The sequence below is a fragment of the Podarcis cretensis genome (genome assembly GCF_951804945.1).
Source record: "Podarcis cretensis genome assembly, chromosome: 10".
NCBI classification, from domain to species: domain Eukaryota; kingdom Metazoa; phylum Chordata; class Lepidosauria; order Squamata; family Lacertidae; genus Podarcis; species Podarcis cretensis.
Genome location: NC_137179.1, coordinates 29,892,970 through 29,910,675, shown reverse-complemented (window position 1 = coordinate 29,910,675; position 17,706 = coordinate 29,892,970). Strand labels below are relative to the sequence as shown.

The window sequence follows — 17,706 nt, the reverse complement described above, 5'->3', positions numbered from 1 at the left end:
AGACAATTGTGTTCTGTCCAAAATTGCTTTCAAAGCCTTCAAGCATCACCCATTCATTACCAAGCCTTATTCCACAGCCAGGAATGAAAAATGTTTAAGAAAAAGGAACAGAGAGCAGATGCAGGTTCTTTGGATGTCAAATTGTAAGAAGGATCCAACTTTGCTCTTCTGTGGCAACCTCTGAAGTGAGAGATAAACATAGGCCTACTTATAGTTCTCTTAAGCAAAACCTTGGGAGGCTGCAGCATATACATTAAGAGAGCTCATTATAAGACGCCTCTTACAGGATGCAAACAAGGTTTCCAACAGGTGCTAACCTCACACTGAGAGGATGGATGAAAGCTATTTGCAGTCAGTTTCACATACTTGCTCCTGCTGGGGAAATTAGGAAGGAGTCTAACTTGAACAATGTGCTCATGGTTCTTTCAGCACATTGTTCCATCACTGCAATAAGCCTTCCCCAACACCTGTTGCCCTCACTTACACTCTGAAAGCTATCCTGGCATTGGATTCAAATATAAATAAGATAGCTTTGTGCAGCTTGATCCTGCGCATGAGTACTCTGAAATCAACCCCAATGAGTTCAATGGGAGTTACTGTCACGTATGCATCGATAGCACCCCAGCCACAGGTTCTTTTATTTTATACAAAGGGAAACTGAAAGGCCCATTTAGACCTTTGCTGCTATATTTTCTGCTGTAAAATACTTCTTTAAAGAAGGACCAGTAAAAACTGTCAGTTTCAGCATGAACTATACAACACAAAGAAGTCTGAAAACCTTTTGATACTGTAGAACTCATAACAATCCACTGTTACAGTGCTTAGCGTACATTTACCAAAAGGACACCTAGTGATAGTAACACCCCTGAAAGGTAAGCAGTGAATAGCTTGAGATCGGGATAATACTCTCTAGCAAATTGGATTGAACTCACATGACAGCCTAGAAATGCCTAGGAGAGATATAGCCAAGCCCTCTCTTTCTTTTAACAGTATACAGCATGTCAGGTCTCCTTCCTATGTTAGGAAACAAAGCAACAGGGGAAAGGGCAGGTGCAAGCTTTTCATTGTTGGTTGTTTCTTAAAAAAAAAGAAAGAAAAAGAAAAAAGGACAGCATCTACGGATCACTTTTCAAAGTAGTGGACGGCTGTCTTAGTGTCCTCATGTGTGCTCTGTCTGTCAGCTATCCAGACACACCTCCCACAGAGTGGAAGTGGGTGCTCTCAACAGGCTTAGTTAAGATATCAAAAGAAGCTAGGAAATTGGTCACCTCCCCCTGAAGGGACAAATGAACTAGAACTCCAGAGACACAAGAGATATTTCACTCATTTAATTAGATTTCTTAGTCCTTTTATATGAGCTCATCTGTCTGCTATCCAAGTAAAAACTGCAGAACCCTACAGAAAATTCCAAAATTCTTAGCTCATTCTCTCTCCCCGCCCCCCGCTTGCCCACTTAACAGAAAGAACCAGGCGGTTGATGACGAGTTCAAGACGACTTTCAAGGTCTTTGGCCCATCTTTTTCAGAGTGCGATTCAGCTGAAAGAGACAGACATCTAATTACAAGGGAATTCTTGGGGGCAGGGTAGAAAACACACACACACACACACACACACACGGTACTGTCCGAATTATGCATTGTTCACTCAAGGATTTGGGCACCATGCAAGAATCCCAAGTGCAGACATGGGGAAAATTAAACCACTTAGACCCTACCAAGATGGAGAGATTTGAGGTCAGAACACAGAAGAGTTGAACATCAAATAGAAGTTTGCATAACTGCGTAAGTTGCAAAGGATTGCAAGGATATTGAGTAATTTAGTATTTAGTAACAGGCAGCAAAAGGCTCCCCTAAGCTAACTTGTGGCCCTCCAGTGCTGTTGGACTTTTAATTCCCATCAGCCCGAGCCGGCAAACAGGGATACTCAGAGTTATAATCCAAAAATCTGGAGGGCCATAGGCTCCCCACCCCTACCCTAGTGTTCATATGCCCAGTCTTAAACAAAATCATGCCCTGTCCATATTCTTGCAGTTGGGAAGCAGCCAACCAGACTGAAGTAGGCTGCATAAAACCTGTACCCATGGCTCCAGAATCTTCCTTCAACGTATTTTTGCTTTCTTGGACTGCATTTTAGAATGCCAAATACCACTCTACTACTATCTCTGCCTCTCCGACATTCTGTGCTACATATTCCAGTTCTTTCCCTAATCCCTAACCTAGCAATCTTAAAAAAATTCAACCCTTAACTTACTGCTCACCTGCAAATCTTGTATTTATCCTTATTCTTACATGTTTAAGTAATACACAGTACAGCCGAGGATGCCCATCTGTTACCAAGAAGGGCACTCTTCCATCTGTGGTGCTGTGCTCAGTGCTTTCGGTTAACCCAGCTCAAAGTGGCACTCTCCATGTGAGTCAAAACAACACAATGGCTATTTCCCCTTCATAGAGCTTTCATTCCTTCGGGTGGGACTCCTGGTGATGAAGTGCCCTCTGTGGGAGAGCTGGAACAACTACACTGTGTTCCCCCCTGCAAGCAGCAGGAGACAGAAGAGGGTAGGTGACATTGGGAGAACTCCTTCCACTCACAGATAGATGGCACTGCTGCCACCTACGTTTTCATTTCTGGCATTCATGGCAATGCTGTTTAGATTTCACTCTCTCCTGTACAGATAGAGACATACAGACACAGCTCTTCCTCAAACCCTGGCTGAAAGCGTGCAGATAGGTCACCCCATCAAATTTTGCAAACGGTTTCGAAAGTATATTTCGCCTGCTCATTCAGCAAGTAGCTTACCTCTTCAAACTTATGGATCTGGCGAATGAAGAAATCCCCATAGCGACGAGCAACCTTTGTGTCTGCGATGTGGATCATGTCCTGCCAAGAGATAGGCAACAGTAAGGAACAGCCCAGGGGTGCTAACAGGCAACAGCTCCGTATGAAGTTCACTCTAGCCTGGAACTAGGGATATTTTTTCAGATAGGCTCCTTCATTCCTGAAGGAGTGAGGCCAACATGAACGTCTTCTTGGTGCCAGATAAGATCTACATCTTTTCCCAGGCATTTGAAATAATCTGATTACTTGGCTATCTTGGTCCATAAGCACTGTGATGTTTATTTTTTGTTGATGCATTATTGATGTGTTATTAATTCCAAGTGGCTATCAATGATTTGTTTCTATATCTATATCTATATCTATATCTATAACTATAACTATAACTATAACTATAACTATATTCCCCACTTTCTGCAAATTGCCTACGGACTGTTTTATGATGCCACAAATAAACATAATACTACCCCATACTTATAAAGAAGAAAAGGATAAGCCTGTCAGGTATTAAGACAGGGTGCTTCAATCAATGCTCTCTCCATTGAAAACTGTCCTTGTATTCACCCCTCTCCCTAGGAAACTTCATCCAAGCATATGAGAATGGGAATTGATTTGGTGATGGTGTATCAGGATATAGCCCTCCAGATGTTCATGGGAGCTCAAAGTTGAACAACATCTGGAGAGCCACAGGGTTCCCATCCCTGGTGTATAATCACTAATGTATATGCCTTTAATCTGATGCATTTGCAGAAGATGAACTGATGGAGAAAACTGGGTGAGTAAGGGTAGTTGATTTCTAAAGGTGGGAGTGAATGGAACTCTTTGGGACAAGATTCATAGCTTTGTCCCTTTTAGAATGAAAGGGGGGGGGCCTGATGGTACTGAAAAACAAAGTACCTCCTATAGTAGGTGGCACTATGAATTTTTAAAAAGCATGCATCTATTCTTGGGAGAGCCTCTAACCTCTGCCTCTCCTGGCTTAAAGCTCATTTCCACTCCAGGAACTCTGCAGTGAAGAGCTCATTCCTAGCAGGTACCTCTGGCTGCCTGGAGATGGGCGCTCTAGGAACTCTGCAGGAAGCTGCTTTCTACCAAGTTAGACAACTAGTTCATCTAGCTCTGTCTTGCCTACTCTTAGTGGCAGCAAACCCAGGCTTTCAGACAAGAGCTTTTCTCAGCCCTACCTGGAGACCCCAGAGATGGAACAAGAGCCCTTTCGCATGCAAGGTAGATGCTCTAGCACTGAGTTATGGTCCTTCTCCACGTCACCTATGCAATCTGACCAACCCGGAAAGCTTCTCGTAAGGGATGGGGAGACGTGAACAGACAGGTGGGAACGTACAGACCTTGTCAATGTAGAAGTCCACCTCGGAAGCAGACTGGAACTCGCCATCCAGGGCAGAGATGCCGCTTGTCCAGACCAGGTTCTTCATTTTGTGTTTGAAGACGAGCAACTGGATACGGAACTCCTGCTCTGTCAGGTCCAGGAAGCCGGCTAGCTTGGCAACCGGCATAGTGGTGTAGAGCTTCAGGAAGCTGCGGATGGTAGAAAGCTGGGCCTGCTGCTGGACCTCATCGGCAAAGACCTTCAGCTGCTGCAGGAAAGGCTCCTTGTGGTAGTTGGGGTGAACGTTGTCATAGTTGGGGACCACAGGGGAGAGGAACTTGGGGCAGGCATAGCTGAAGAGCTCTTCGTACACTTGAGGGTCGCCTTTCTGCATGCGCAGCATCTTATCCCCGTATTTCTCTCGGAGCTGCAGGTGGATGCTTTCGTCAATGCGCATAGGGTACATGGTGAGTGCAATGGCCAGCAGGGCGTGCATCTGCTCGTTTTGTTTGTTGATCTGCGACACAAAGAAAGCTCGATAGAAACACTCCACTCTGTATTTTCAAATTTCCACATAAGGACTCGTGCAGCACAGTGGCCAAAAGTCTGAGTGACAGAAGCCTCCAGTCAAATCTCACCCCTGCTTTGAGTTGACAGGTAACTTTCATGGAGACCAAAACAGAATAGAAAGGCACACAGCCTGAACTGCCAGGATTAAACTGAAAGCTGCCATTGGCCATTTCGCTACACGGATTCAGGCAATGGAGTCACTCTTACCCTGCATTTCCATAGTGCCTATGTGCCCTTACACTGGTAACTGAAGAGTGTCAACTTCAGAAATGCCAATTAGGAGCGCCTTGGGATCATAACCCTCTTGGTGGCCTTAGGTAAGCCACTATTTAGAGATTTCAAAGTGTTATTAATGTTTTTAAAATGTTTTCAATATGTCTTAGCTGCCATATATTTTAAGAAACTAAATTTTGCATGATTGTTCCCAAGATCCAAGTGCACATTTGCATTTATGTTTGCATACAATTGGATGCAGTTTTGAATCAATATGGCAGACCGAACCTTTCAAAACTGCACTGTTTTTTTGGTTTCTTTGAATTTCTGAGCAATGCTGGATATGAGGCTGCTAGTATAAAATACACAGAATAAAGTGTATTATTTTGCAAATTTGTTATTCCTCTCTTCCCCAGAATAGAAATGTAATAAATCAATCTTTGAGTCTCTTCCTCCCAGCTGCAGAACAGGAATAATGATACTGATCTACAGGGCTGTTGTAAAAACTACTGAGATAATGTACCTGAAACATTTTCTACAAGTATTACTATGTGAACCTAAGCAAATATAATGGTGCATTATTATAAAAGACAAGCATGTTACTAACCCACAGGGAGAAGCCTAGAAATATGTTGTCCGAGGGGGAGGATGTCAAGAAAGCTTCCTCTGGCTATTTCCCACCTATTCTTACTCTCTATTACTTCTCTCCTCACCCTTCAGTTCCCCACTCAAAACAAAAGTTACTGATACATGCAATTTTAGTAAACAAGTTTAATTTGTACAGTTTATTCTGGACAGAGAACCTGGAGTACCTACGGATATGATAATAGCATCCCAAACAGACTCTTCCCGCTACAATGAGACAGGTAATAACCAGAAGCGGAATGGCCTGTGTTGAGTTGCACCCTGACTCCTGAAAGATTTAATCAGCTGCATTCTGGAGGAGTTTGGCAGAAGATGCGAGTCCTGCAGGTACTATAAAATCTTCTAAAATACTATAGAATAAAGCAGCAAGAGTGTGTATAAAGCAGTGAGGTTTAAGGCCATTGTACAGTGGTGCCTCACAAGACGGAATTAATCCATTCCGTGAGGCTCTTCGTATAGCGGTTTTTTCGTCTTGCGAAGCAAGCCCATTGACAGCTTAGCGGATTAGCGCTATTAGCGGTTTATAGCGGATCAGCTGATAAGCGGCTTAGGGCTTAGGAAAAGGGGGGGGGGAGGGGAAAAACCCTGCAGGAACTCGCAAGACATTTTCGTCTTGCGAAGCAAGCCCATAGGGAAATTTGTTTTCCGAAGCGCCTCCAAAACGGAAAACCCTTTCGTCTAGCGGGTTTTCCGTCTCGTGAGGCGTTCGTCTTGCGGGCACCACTGTACTCACACATTGCTAGCTGACTGAAACACTGCAAATAAGCCCTAGTGGGACAATTGCACCCAAAAATTCATCATCCATGATACTCAATACTGACTTACTGGTTTTAGGGATCCAGAGAACAAACTCAACAATTAGTAAAGAGAGCAACGGTTTTGGCAGATCAAAATGATGAAGCTGTTTCAAAGTTGGCTTCTACTATTGCAAGGAGGATTAATACAGTGAAGGGGTGGGGATGGGGGGCGCGTGCGAATACACAGAGAGAGAACATCACAGCTGGTATTAATGGCAGGGGAAAGTGTGTGAGCAATGTAACAAGAGACAAGGTCAGATTAGCAGAAGAAAGCCTTGAAGGTGAAGACTAATTTTGATGTATTTGGGGCAGACAGTAAGGAGCCAGGGAGAAACTGGCTCCTGAAAGATTTAATCCGTTGCCTTCTGGATGAAGATATAGGTCCCCAGGAAGGCCAGTAAGTCTGTGGCCAAATCAGGCTTAACTGCAGGTAATATAAAATGGTCTTTTTTTTTAAAAAAAAAAAAAGGGGATAAAACTTGATAATCTGGTTAGAAAGAACAATAAAGCAGCGATCCTGGTGTAGTCCAATTAAATACAATGGGAGTTACGTCTGGGTAGACAATGCATTAAATTACTCTCGACGTAGAGGAGCATAGTTTGTTTTACACATAGCGCTAAGACATAGTTTATTTAGCCTAACTATGGTTGCCTGAATGTGCAAACCCAGCCCAGCTAAATAAACTATGTCTTAGCGCTACGTGTAAAACGAACCATCATGGTTTGTTGGCAAAAAATATGCCTTCCCCCACCCTGCTATGTTTGGCTACCTCAGCAGCTTAAAAAGGTAAAGGGACCCTTGACCGTTAAGTCCAGTCACGAACGACTCTGGGGTTGCGGTGCTCATCTCGCTTTACTGGCCAAGGGAGCCAGCATTGGTCCGCAGACAGCTTCCGGGTCATGTGGCCAGCATGACTAAGTTGCTGCTGGTGAACCAGAGCAGCGCATGGAAACGCATTTACCTTCCCGCCGGGGCAGTATCTATTTATCTACTTGCACGTTGACATGCTTTTGAACTGCTAGGTTGGCAGGAGCAGGGGCCGAGCAACAGGAGCTCACCCCATCGCAGGGATTTGAACAGCTGACCTTCTGATCGGCAAGCCCTAGGCTCTGTGGTTTAGACCACAGTGCCATCCGGCGCCACCTCACCAGCTTACCATGCTACAAAAGTCAAGGGCAGCTGGAAAACAAACCATACTTTAGAAAAACAAGTCATGACTTGTCTGCTTGTTTGTGAGACAACTTGCAGTTAATTGGACAAATGGAAGTTCAAACAAATAATAGTTTAGCATTGTGTACAAATCTGGTCTATGCCTGGGAGGAAATAATCAACAGCATCAAGAAAAGGCGCTCGGAACAGAAGCAACAAGCAACTGTTTACCACATGGCTTCAGGATACCTTACCATCTCATACTTGTAGGTTGTCCTCTGGAACATGCTCTTGGTCCTCTGAATATACAGGAGGATATTTGCAAAGACACGGATGGCATCTTGGTAGCGTCGCATCATGAGGTATGCAAAGCCGACGTAATAATAGGTCGTAACCTGGCACTCTGGCACTCGTGAATACATACTCTGGGGGAAGGCAAACGATTCAAGTGAGATGCCAGGAAAAAAATAATTTTCAAGCACTACTGAGGACAGCTTTCTTCCAAAGGATATGGTGGAGGGATTCTGCTCAAGTTCCTTATGTTAGATCCCATGTGGTGTTCTCAATTCATTGTACTTGGTCACAATGGCTGACAATGCAATTAACACTTTTATAGATTTATCTGCTTTTATTGAGACCAGCATGTTTGTGTGTACACAACATGCATGCTATATATATATATATATATATATATATATATATATGAGAGGACAGGTAATTCCTGAGGTGGAAAACAGGACTGGCAACATAGAGAAATGGGCAGGTCATATTTGTAGCTTGCCTTCTCTGAAACATGCTCTTGGTCCTCTGAATAATATTGGAGAAGTACAGAAATAGTATCATGGTGCAAAGGATACAACATCCAAGATAACAGGACACCTAGCACTCAGGTACTTCAGAATATTAACTCAGGGAATGAAAGAAAATGACAAAACAGATGCTTTGAAGGAGATTCTTTGCATATTTTCAAATATACACCTCTAATTTAGAGAGCAAAAAAGGGTTTTTTAAGAAGAGCTGGATTCTCAAAACCCAAAATTTTGATTGTGCATGGAACTGAAAATGAAAGATTTTTCACAGTACCCTCCATTTTACACAAAATGGCTCTACACAGAGAACTTAAATGGGGCAATAGAGATTTATATTTGACACACATGACAGCATAGGAGAGAAGAGCATTCAAACCTAATGAAATCCAGAGGATTCCTCAACAACAAAAATGAATGTAACACCCAAGAGAAAAGGAATGTTCTATTTTAATGCTCTAGCATCTGGCGGGATTTGAGTCCTGTGCTCCGTTACCTTCTTGTTAAGTTCAATGTTCTCCAGAACCTTGATGGCTTGATAGTAATCTCCAAGGAGTGAATGGAGGCGCAGCAAGCCCACAAGACTGAAATAGCCCAACATCTTATAGAGAGAATGGCGGCCATACTCTCCAGCTACACTCTCAGGGTCACCTAGGGGAGGAAAATAGTATTTGCATATTTAATAGGAATTTGAAAGTACTACTGTGCGTTCTATAACAGGACAGGGGAGAAAAGACCAAATGCAACCTTCAACATGTTGTTTTATAATCAGCTTGATCAGACTTTCCATACAGAAATAGTTTATTTGGATTCATCTATGGTAGTAGAGGCTAGATCAAGACCTGAAAGTGTTTTAAGAACTCTTACAGGAGTTTGAGAATTTACTAGTTCCACTGAGACATTAGAAGAATCAGATCCACCCGTCTGAATAAACATCCCTATTGTGCACATTAATCTATCCGAAATAAGCATCATCCTCTGGTTTTGTACTTACAGTCACTACTGCATCAGTATACACAAATGGAGTAAAAAAAATTCAGTTTCAACATATATAAAAATGTAAGAGTAATGAACAAAGAGCCTGATTTATTTTTATTCAGAAATAAAACCAATGGTTTCAGTTGGGATTACTTTCAAGTATAATGTCAGGAGTGGGAAACCGGTGGGCTTCCAGGTGTTGATGGACTAAAAATCCCATCATCCTTGATATAGACCATGTAGACAAGGGTGGATGGACCAGAGTCCCACAGCATCTGGAAGGCCACAGCTTCCCCACCTTGAATTACAACCTAAGGCTGCAGCCCTAACCTCACTTACTTGGAAGTAAACCCCATTAAATTCAATCCAACTACTTCTGAGAAGACATGGTTAGGCACTCAGTAAGCTCACTGAACTCAGCAAGACTTACTTCTGAGTAAACCTGCTTAAAACTGCACTATAAATGCATTGGAATGAAAATAATCCATATTATGAAATCTCAAGCATGCAGTTCACCAATTCAACTGAAGTAATTTACCACTAGTAAATTGTTTTTATGAACTGTTGATTGTTTTATGTATATTTGTTTTTCATCTTATCATTTATAGTCTGCTTTTTTGTTTTTTTAAAAATGAGTATCTTATACTATTATGTAAACTGCTAAGACTCATGTTTGATTAAACGACCTACAAAACAAAACAAATACAGTGGTACCTCGGGTTAAGTACTTAATTCGTTCCGGAGGTCCGTTCTTAACCTGAAACTGTTCTTAACCTGAAGCCCCGTTTTAGCTAATGGGGCCTCCTGCTGCCGCCACACCGCTGGGGCACGATTTCTGTTCTCATCCTGAAGCAAAGTTCTTAACCCGAGATAATATTTCTGGGTTAGCGGAGTCTGTAACCTGAAGCGCATGTAACCCGAGGTACCACTGTATATTCAAAATGCAGTTTCCCTCCTGGCTAATCTACACACTGGCTAAACCCAAGCATTAGATTTAAGACTATTTAGCTTCATGTAAATAAAGTGAGCAGGATAGAATTAGCTTAACAGGCTTGCGGATTAAACTGCACCTATCACATAGATAAGGAGAGCTATAGCTCAAAGCCTCTCAGTGATAGGATTCTGCAGAAAGAATACTAATAAAGGTATTGGAGGATAAAACCACAACAAATTATGTTACTTGTAGAGAACATGCAGAGCTGGTTTTATACAAGAGAACTTACAGCCTCTGCAGGTTTCCAGTCAGGCAGGAACTCAGGGAATAAGGCTTTGTTTTATTATTTAATCTATTTATATCTTGCCTTTCCTTGATCATGGAAACCAACACATTGTGGTGAATACATGGTTCTTCATGTGCCTTCACACCACAACCTGGATCCACTTCTATTCTCTCTAACATGCACCTTTGATTCCTTCTTACCTCCACTAGTGTAGACCTCTAGTTGCCGATTGATGTTGGATTTGTCCACCAGGGAATGCAGCACATTGAGAACGCTGTGGACATTCCAGATCTTGGGGTTTGAACGCAAGAAATCAATTTCTTCATCTGACTTCTTGGCTGTCTTGCAGCGGTACTGACTGAAGGACTGGAACTGTGAAGGAATACAGAGAACAATGTTGGAGAAAACTGGGTCATTATTTATGTTCACCTCCAACAGTTTGTGCATAGAGACAGAATACAAATCCCAAATAAATAAAGGAGTTTCCCAGAGCAAGGCTGGAGGTAAGGCAATTAATTAACATGCATGCCCAAATAACAGAGGTCTCTAACTAAATGGTATTTTAAAGACGAGCAATTTGAGCAAGAAAAAAAACTCCCTGAGGTTTCTTCACCCAGAAGTCAAATGGTGGCTACAAGAATGGAGGATTGGGGAAAACAGCATGGAATCAAATTCCAGCTTTAAGTAAAAATCTCACACCCAAAGCAGCTAGAAATTCACTTAAGTCATTTTTTGTTCAATATATTCACATTCTGTATCAAAGAAAATCAGATTCTAGATACAGAAAACATGTAAGCTATGCAAGAGTCTGTCCAAGCCTATGTCTGTTTAGAAGTAGGCTTCTTGAGTTCAGCAGAACTTACTCCCAGGGAAAGTGTATATAAGATTGCAGCTTCAATCAGATGTCTCGGAAGTATTAAGAGCCAAGCAAAATAAGAAAGTACATAACCCTCATTGAGAAGTCCTGAGCCCATATTGCCTGGTGCACACACTTTCCAGTTGACTATAGCCAGGTTTCTATTTCTTGTGACTTTCAAACTTGAAGCTACTGCACCTGATAGATGAATTCATCTATGATATCCCAGAGCCACTGGTTGGGCAGTTCCAAGGGAGCTGGTCCATCTGCATCTAGAGAAGAACATTCACAAAGAATTTATAGCGCTTCAGAGACTGAAAGAGCAATCAAACCCCCTTGATGCTGTCTGCTGAAGGGAGCAACCTGCATGCACAGAGAAACTGGCAGATGAAAAGCTACCGTCAGTGGTATTCCCACAAGTGGTAGAAAGAATAGTGCTTCACAACAGGGCGTTCTGGGGCGCAGCAGAGCTGGCTATGGATCCACAGCTGCTCTGTTCCCCCAAGAGGGGCCCAATTTAGGTCCTTAGTTGTACCTTACTTGAGGTGACATAGCTAACTGCCCCCATTGCTTTCAGTATGTGTGAGTGGGTGAGGTGGATTAAACATAAAAGGATCTGCTGGACAGAAAAGTTCAGCTAAACAGCCACCAACATTATTTTGTGCGCGGGCAGAATAGCATTCTAGGTTGATTAAACACACCCTGGTATATAAATTATCCTTGTTTTCTCTTTTACAGTAGAATAAAGAAGTTATATATACAGATTCTAGGAACTCACTGAGAATATAGTTGAATAGATTGCAGTAGTTGTAATATGACTCAAATCTCTGTTCCAAAGATGGACCACCCTGTAATTAAAAAAAGAATCAGAGTTGAGATGGTATATAGCTTAGAAGTTTAATTTTCTGGGCTTCAAATACTAGCTGAGCATCTCACCTAATGATATGCCCAAATCAAGACAACCCAGGGATTCAAAGTGGATAAGCAACTGAATAAGTCAATTCACTTTTCATCACGGTACTTACACTGACTTTAGCATAGATGTGTCTATAATACAGCTCCTTGTACAAAATCAGGAAGACAGCATCTTCAAGAAAAAATAGATATATTATTTAAAATATTTGCATCCTATTTTTTTCACCCAAAGAATTGATTCAATTTCAGACAGCTTTTGCCAACCTGCTGCTCACCAACTTGGCTGGGGCTGATGGCAGGCGGGTCCCATTGGGGGAAAAGGTGATAATAATGATAACGACAGTAACAACAAAAAATCCAAAATATTTGGAGGACTCCAAGTTGGTGAAGGCTGATACAGAACAACCAAACAAGATCAAAACCACATCTAGATGCATAAACCTTTCCAATCAACAGCAGTAATACGACTGAAAAGGTGCAGTAGGAACGTAACAGAATAAAGCTTGGGGAAATAAAGTATCATGATGAAAAAGAGAGGAAAGTGTTTCTCTCAAAATTACCATCTATTAAAAACTCTCTTCTCTGCGCTCAGACATTTATGAAAGAAGTAGGAATCTACAATACTAAAGGATCTAGACATAATCTAAAGGCTCCTTTGTAACCAAGCAGAAACAAGTTTCTTAGAACCCACACAATGGTGGTCGTAAGTATCTAGATTACATAGTGCAGATGCCTTTGGTCTCTTTTCCTGCCACCTCCCCAATCTAACGTTTTGCAGTTAAATTGTCGGCCAATTGGCCATTACAATACAGAATAACCGTATCACAGATGTCAAACACAACTAAGCATTTCCAAGCATAAGTGGGGGCCGAGGTGAAAATGCAGCACAGAGTAAGTAAAGCTTGCTTCAGCTCACTGCAAATGCCCAAACTGTCATGGTTCCATTTCTATTTATTTTTAATAATAGGTTAACTATTCCAATGTATGACAATGGCCACAATGAGTCTTTACCTTAAGGAAGTGATAATAGAACCTGCAGCCCTCCAGAGCTCCATCAGTTCTGGAGGGCCACAAGCTCCCCATTACTTTTCCTTATTAAGCTGACCAAGGGAAATGAAAATACTTACCATTTCCAACCTGCGGTGCAATAGCCTCTGCCTCTGGCCATGGTGTGTTTTTAAAGAATCTTTCTGTCAGTTTGGTCCAACTGCAACACACAGAAATGTTTAGTAAATCAAGTGCCTCACTCATCAGTACTAAAGAAACCAAGACATAACATGGTCAATAGTCATTAAGACATTGCTGCTGCAACTCGCATTGCTTTTTCAAATTTTTTAAATCAAGCATATGTAAAAATGGATTACTGATTTGCTGTGAGAAAGAAATCTACCATCTATAGACAGCAATAGCAAGACTTTTCATTTACACATGTCTGTTGGTGAGACCTGAAGAACCCCCTTCAGAATGGAATGAAAAAAGTCTTCTTCTGTAAGGACTATAGCTCTGCAGCACAGAAACCCCCAGGTTCAACCCCAAGCATCTCTGCTTAAAAAGATCCTCAGCATTATGGCTTAGAAAACAATCTGCCAGAGATCTTGGACAGCCACTCCCTGATATGTTTTGCCAAAATAAACAGAACTAGGCTAGTTGCATGACTGGACCAACAATATAAACCAACTTCCTACACAAACCTCAGCTAACTTCCCAGAATTTATAAACAAGGCAACTGCTGTGCATTTTTGTCCCATGAATTATTCATTCTCTTACAGGTGTTGATGTGAGGGACTTGATGATACCACAAGACATATATATTTGCAAACTTCATACTTCCCTGAGAAAACTGAATCTTACCTGTTTTCATAGATGTCTTGGATCTCATAAACCTTCTGATCAATAACATCACTAGATACACGACTGGCCTGAAGCTCATACACTTTCTGGTCAATCAAGTCAGACACAGTCTTGTGAAAATACTGGATAAAGTTTTTTATCACCTCAGGAATCACTTGATAGGTTTGCTGCTCATACTGTCTTTCATAGGCAAGATCCTGTTTTGGATCTCCTGTGAGACAGAAGAGATGAAAGAATATTAGAATAGGAAGATGTAGAACAAGGTGGCATTCCAGATGCTGTTGAACTCAGAGTCCCATAATGTCTGCCAATCGTCATGCTAGCTGGGGCTGATGGAAATTGGAGTCCAACAACACATGGAGGGCTACAGTTTCCCCACTTTTGATGTAGATTAATAGGAAACAGTACTCCAACCTTCAAAAGCACTTGGCACTTAGAACCCCACTTCCCTTCATAATTACTTTACATGCTTAATTTCCAAACATCCATGCACATTACATAAAAGAATACTGGAATCCAGGAACAGCAAGATCGTACAAACAAATAACAAACAAAAAAAAGTTTACTAAAAAGAAAAAAATTATGTCTCAATACATTAATTTGGTAAATAGATATAACTCAAGTTAATCCCTCTCATCCCAAATAAAATATGAGAATACAAATTCAGTAAAAGTTTAATAGTTACTTTGCTCTGTCAAGATTTTCCTATTAATTACTACTAATAGAGGAGGACAACATTGAGGGTAGAAAAGTAGGGAGGACCCTCCATCAATAACCTCAGGGATGAGGAATTAATGGTGCTCCAGATGTTGGGTTACAATTTCCATCAGGGAATTATCCCTGACAATAGTCAGGGATAATACAAATCTTAATCAGAAAAGTGCTTTATCTAACCTTTCCACGGGGTTGTCAAATTCAACCCAGGAAAATGTTTGGTTCTTTTAATAGTGGCCCAAAACAGAAAATTCCAAACAATGTTGTAGAATTATGATGCAGCACTTGCTGCTGGTAAAATTCGCTTAGCAACTTTTGTACAGCACTCCCTTCTTTTATTAAAGTTCTGGCCTGTGCATATACCACAATGTCCCTAATGTATCATGGAAACATCTTGTGTAGTGCATCCATTTTGCATTGGGAGTGGGCAAGGTCCCTGTGTCTTCTTGGTACTCCAGGCATTGGGGGGGGGGCGGGGCTCATTCCATATTGACACTTTTTCAAAAGCAGCACCCTGTTTGTGGACTGCCCTCCTGTTACATTTCCATTTTGGCACCAAGTGAAGACATATATTTGTCTACTCAGGATTTTTAATAAAGGAGTGGGTGATGGGTTAACCTTCTCCTCTGCTTATTTGTTTCTAGTCTAGTGTTTCCTGGTGTTTAAAAATCCCAGATTTTGGTGGTTGTCATACTACAGTCTGAGATGAGAAAATAACAAAAACATTCTTTAAAAGGGGGGGGGGTTAACCCCAAAAGATCTTACAATTTAGCATCAGTACTGATGAAGAGCAGACCACCATATTTTAAACAAATAAAATAAGAACGAAAGGACTCACCTGTGTGCATATCATACTCCCCTGGATAAGTATAGGGATCATATGAGCCCTGAAAACAGAGAAAGACCAGAATATCAACACACCTGACCACTGTCGGATTTATGTATAAGCTAAACAAGCTATAGCTTGGGGCCTCAGTCTCTCGGGGGGCGGGGGGGGGGCAAAAAACTTAAAAGGGAAAAATACCTGGATGTACATTTCCAAAATATAAAATCAAATCAAATCTACATACAGCAACAGTGTCTTGTTTTGTGTATGGACCTATTAGGTCCATAAATTACCATATAGCATACATTCAACACGAAAAACAGCGTCAATTTGTTGTTAACAAAGGACAGCCGGACATATAAAGGGCCCCCATTACCTTCAGTAGCTTAGGGCCTCATCAAACCTAAATCCAGCCCTGCACCCGACACACCCATAAGATGCTTTGCCCTTTCCCTACTCAGATGCGGACGGCCAGCTAACCAGAAGGCGACACACCACGGCCTCGCCTTCCTGGGGCTGCTCGGCCGCCCGACAAAAACCACCCTCGCTGCCTCCCAAGGCCAGCTAGGCTGCCCTCGCACCCCCAAGGCCGGCCAGGCGAGTTATTTCCACCCGCCGACCAAAACCCCGGGTGGGGAGTGAGCAGGCGAGGCCGGTACCTCTTCGTAATCCTCCGCCGGGTAGGACATGGCGAGGCTTTCGGAGCGAAGGCGAGAGGAACGCACACCGTCAGGGAGGGAGCGTTGCGGCAGAGAAAGAGCTCCGGTCAGCAACCCGCGCTACTTCCGGTGCCGACCGGAAACCGTCGACGGAAGTACTCCGGGTGTTCGCTGAATATTGGCTGAAGCGGTTCGGTTTAAGCGCGGTTTGTTGACGCAGATTGTTGTGGCGCAGCACGACTGAGGATGAGCCCCGCTGGCGCATATTTGGCACGAGAGGGGTTAAAAGAATGAGGAGAGTGCTATTGGAAAAGACCGAAAGGCGCATTTAGCGCGGTATCCTATTCCCAGTGGCCACCAACCAGATCCAGGAATACTGGTGAGAAACATCTTGTTTCTCACAAGGTATCAGATGTAATAAACGAAAAATCTGCTCTTATAGAGTCCTTTGTAGGTTCTCCATCGGTCGGAGGAAAAAACAGGCCAACCAGAGAATATTGAGAAGCAAAGCAGCTTCTAAGCCTGATCTTTTTTGAGCTGTTGCAACAGGGTGCCCCCTTCACACGCAGGAGAAGGAGGAGGACCCAGAACCAAGGTAAATTGCCCACCTTGGAGTCAAAGACCACCCCCAGAAACATCATACCTACATCACAGAAAGGGCGGTCTAAAGCAGAAATATGAGTGGGTTGTTTACCTCATAATCTGAGTGGGTTGTTTACCTCCTGTCTGGCAATTTACCTGTTAATGTTTACTGGATTGATACCCTGGGGAACCTGGCCAGTCTTTTGTAATGATAAGTACTTAGTTCCTGAGCCAAGTCACAGGGTCACCCTATTCATACACAGACATACCCTTAAAACAGGATTTGTGAAGGAAAAGACAATGGGGAGGCTCCTCCATTTGACCTTGCAGAGAAAACACCTGGTCAGCCTGGGAGTCAAAATGGCTCCATGGCTGCTCTCCTGTGCAGCTTCAGACATTTGGCCCATATATCTATGTATGTGTTTGCTTGGTACATTTATGAACCTTTATTATATACATTATATACAGCGCCTAGGACTTGCCGATCGAAAGGTCGGCGGTTCGAATCCCCGCTGCTCGGTCCCAGCGCCTGCCAACCTAGCAGTTCGAAAGCACCTCCGGGTGCAAGTAGATAAATAGGGACCGCTTACCAGCGGGAAGGTAAACGGCGTTTCCGTGTGCGGCTCTGGCTCGCCAGAGCAGCAATGTCACGCTGGCCACGTGACCCGGAAGTGTCTCCAGACAGCGCTGGCCCCTGGCCTCTTAAGTGAGATGGGCACACAACCCCAGTCTGTCAAGACTGGCCCGTACGGGCAGGGGTACCTT

The 17,706-nt window shown here is 42.8% G+C and overlaps 1 protein-coding gene across 3 annotated transcripts; it reads right to left on the bottom strand.

The window, feature by feature from the left end:
* Positions 1 to 1,313: 1,313 nt before the first annotated feature.
* On the bottom strand, positions 1,314 to 16,512 carry EIF3L (eukaryotic translation initiation factor 3 subunit L). 3 transcript variants are annotated; one of them, XM_079993505.1, is made up of 13 exons: positions 16,360 to 16,512; positions 15,713 to 15,761; positions 14,161 to 14,371; positions 13,437 to 13,516; positions 12,420 to 12,481; positions 12,173 to 12,242; positions 11,593 to 11,666; positions 10,739 to 10,910; positions 8,837 to 8,991; positions 7,789 to 7,959; positions 4,179 to 4,676; positions 2,797 to 2,877; positions 1,314 to 1,537 (listed from the first exon to the last, which is right to left on the bottom strand). In XM_079993505.1, the coding sequence occupies exons 1-13, from the start codon at positions 16,387 to 16,389 to the stop codon at positions 1,499 to 1,501; spliced, it is 1,692 nt and encodes a 563-aa protein (XP_079849631.1). In that variant the 5' UTR covers positions 16,390 to 16,512; the 3' UTR covers positions 1,314 to 1,498. The 3 variants fall into 3 exon arrangements, with proteins under 3 accessions (XP_079849631.1, XP_079849633.1, XP_079849632.1); XM_079993506.1 differs by lacking the exons at positions 1,314 to 1,537; positions 2,797 to 2,877 and adding an exon at positions 3,776 to 3,795 and having other exon boundaries at positions 4,151 to 4,676; XM_079993507.1 differs by lacking the exons at positions 13,437 to 13,516; positions 15,713 to 15,761; positions 16,360 to 16,512 and having other exon boundaries at positions 14,161 to 14,370.
* Positions 16,513 to 17,706: the final 1,194 nt, after the last annotated feature.

Excerpts from the sequence above, each read along its gene's own strand:
- EIF3L (XM_079993505.1), bottom strand. The coding sequence starts at position 16,389 with ATGTCCTACCCGGCGGAGGATTACGAAGAG. Across the intron at positions 15,762-16,359 it reads CGGCGGAGGATTACGAAGAG|GGCTCATATGATCCCTATAC; the intron begins GTACCGGCCTCG and ends CTCTGTTTTCAG. Across the intron at positions 1,538-2,796 it reads AGATCCATAAGTTTGAAGAG|CTGAATCGCACTCTGAAAAA; the intron begins GTAAGCTACTTG and ends TGTCTCTTTCAG.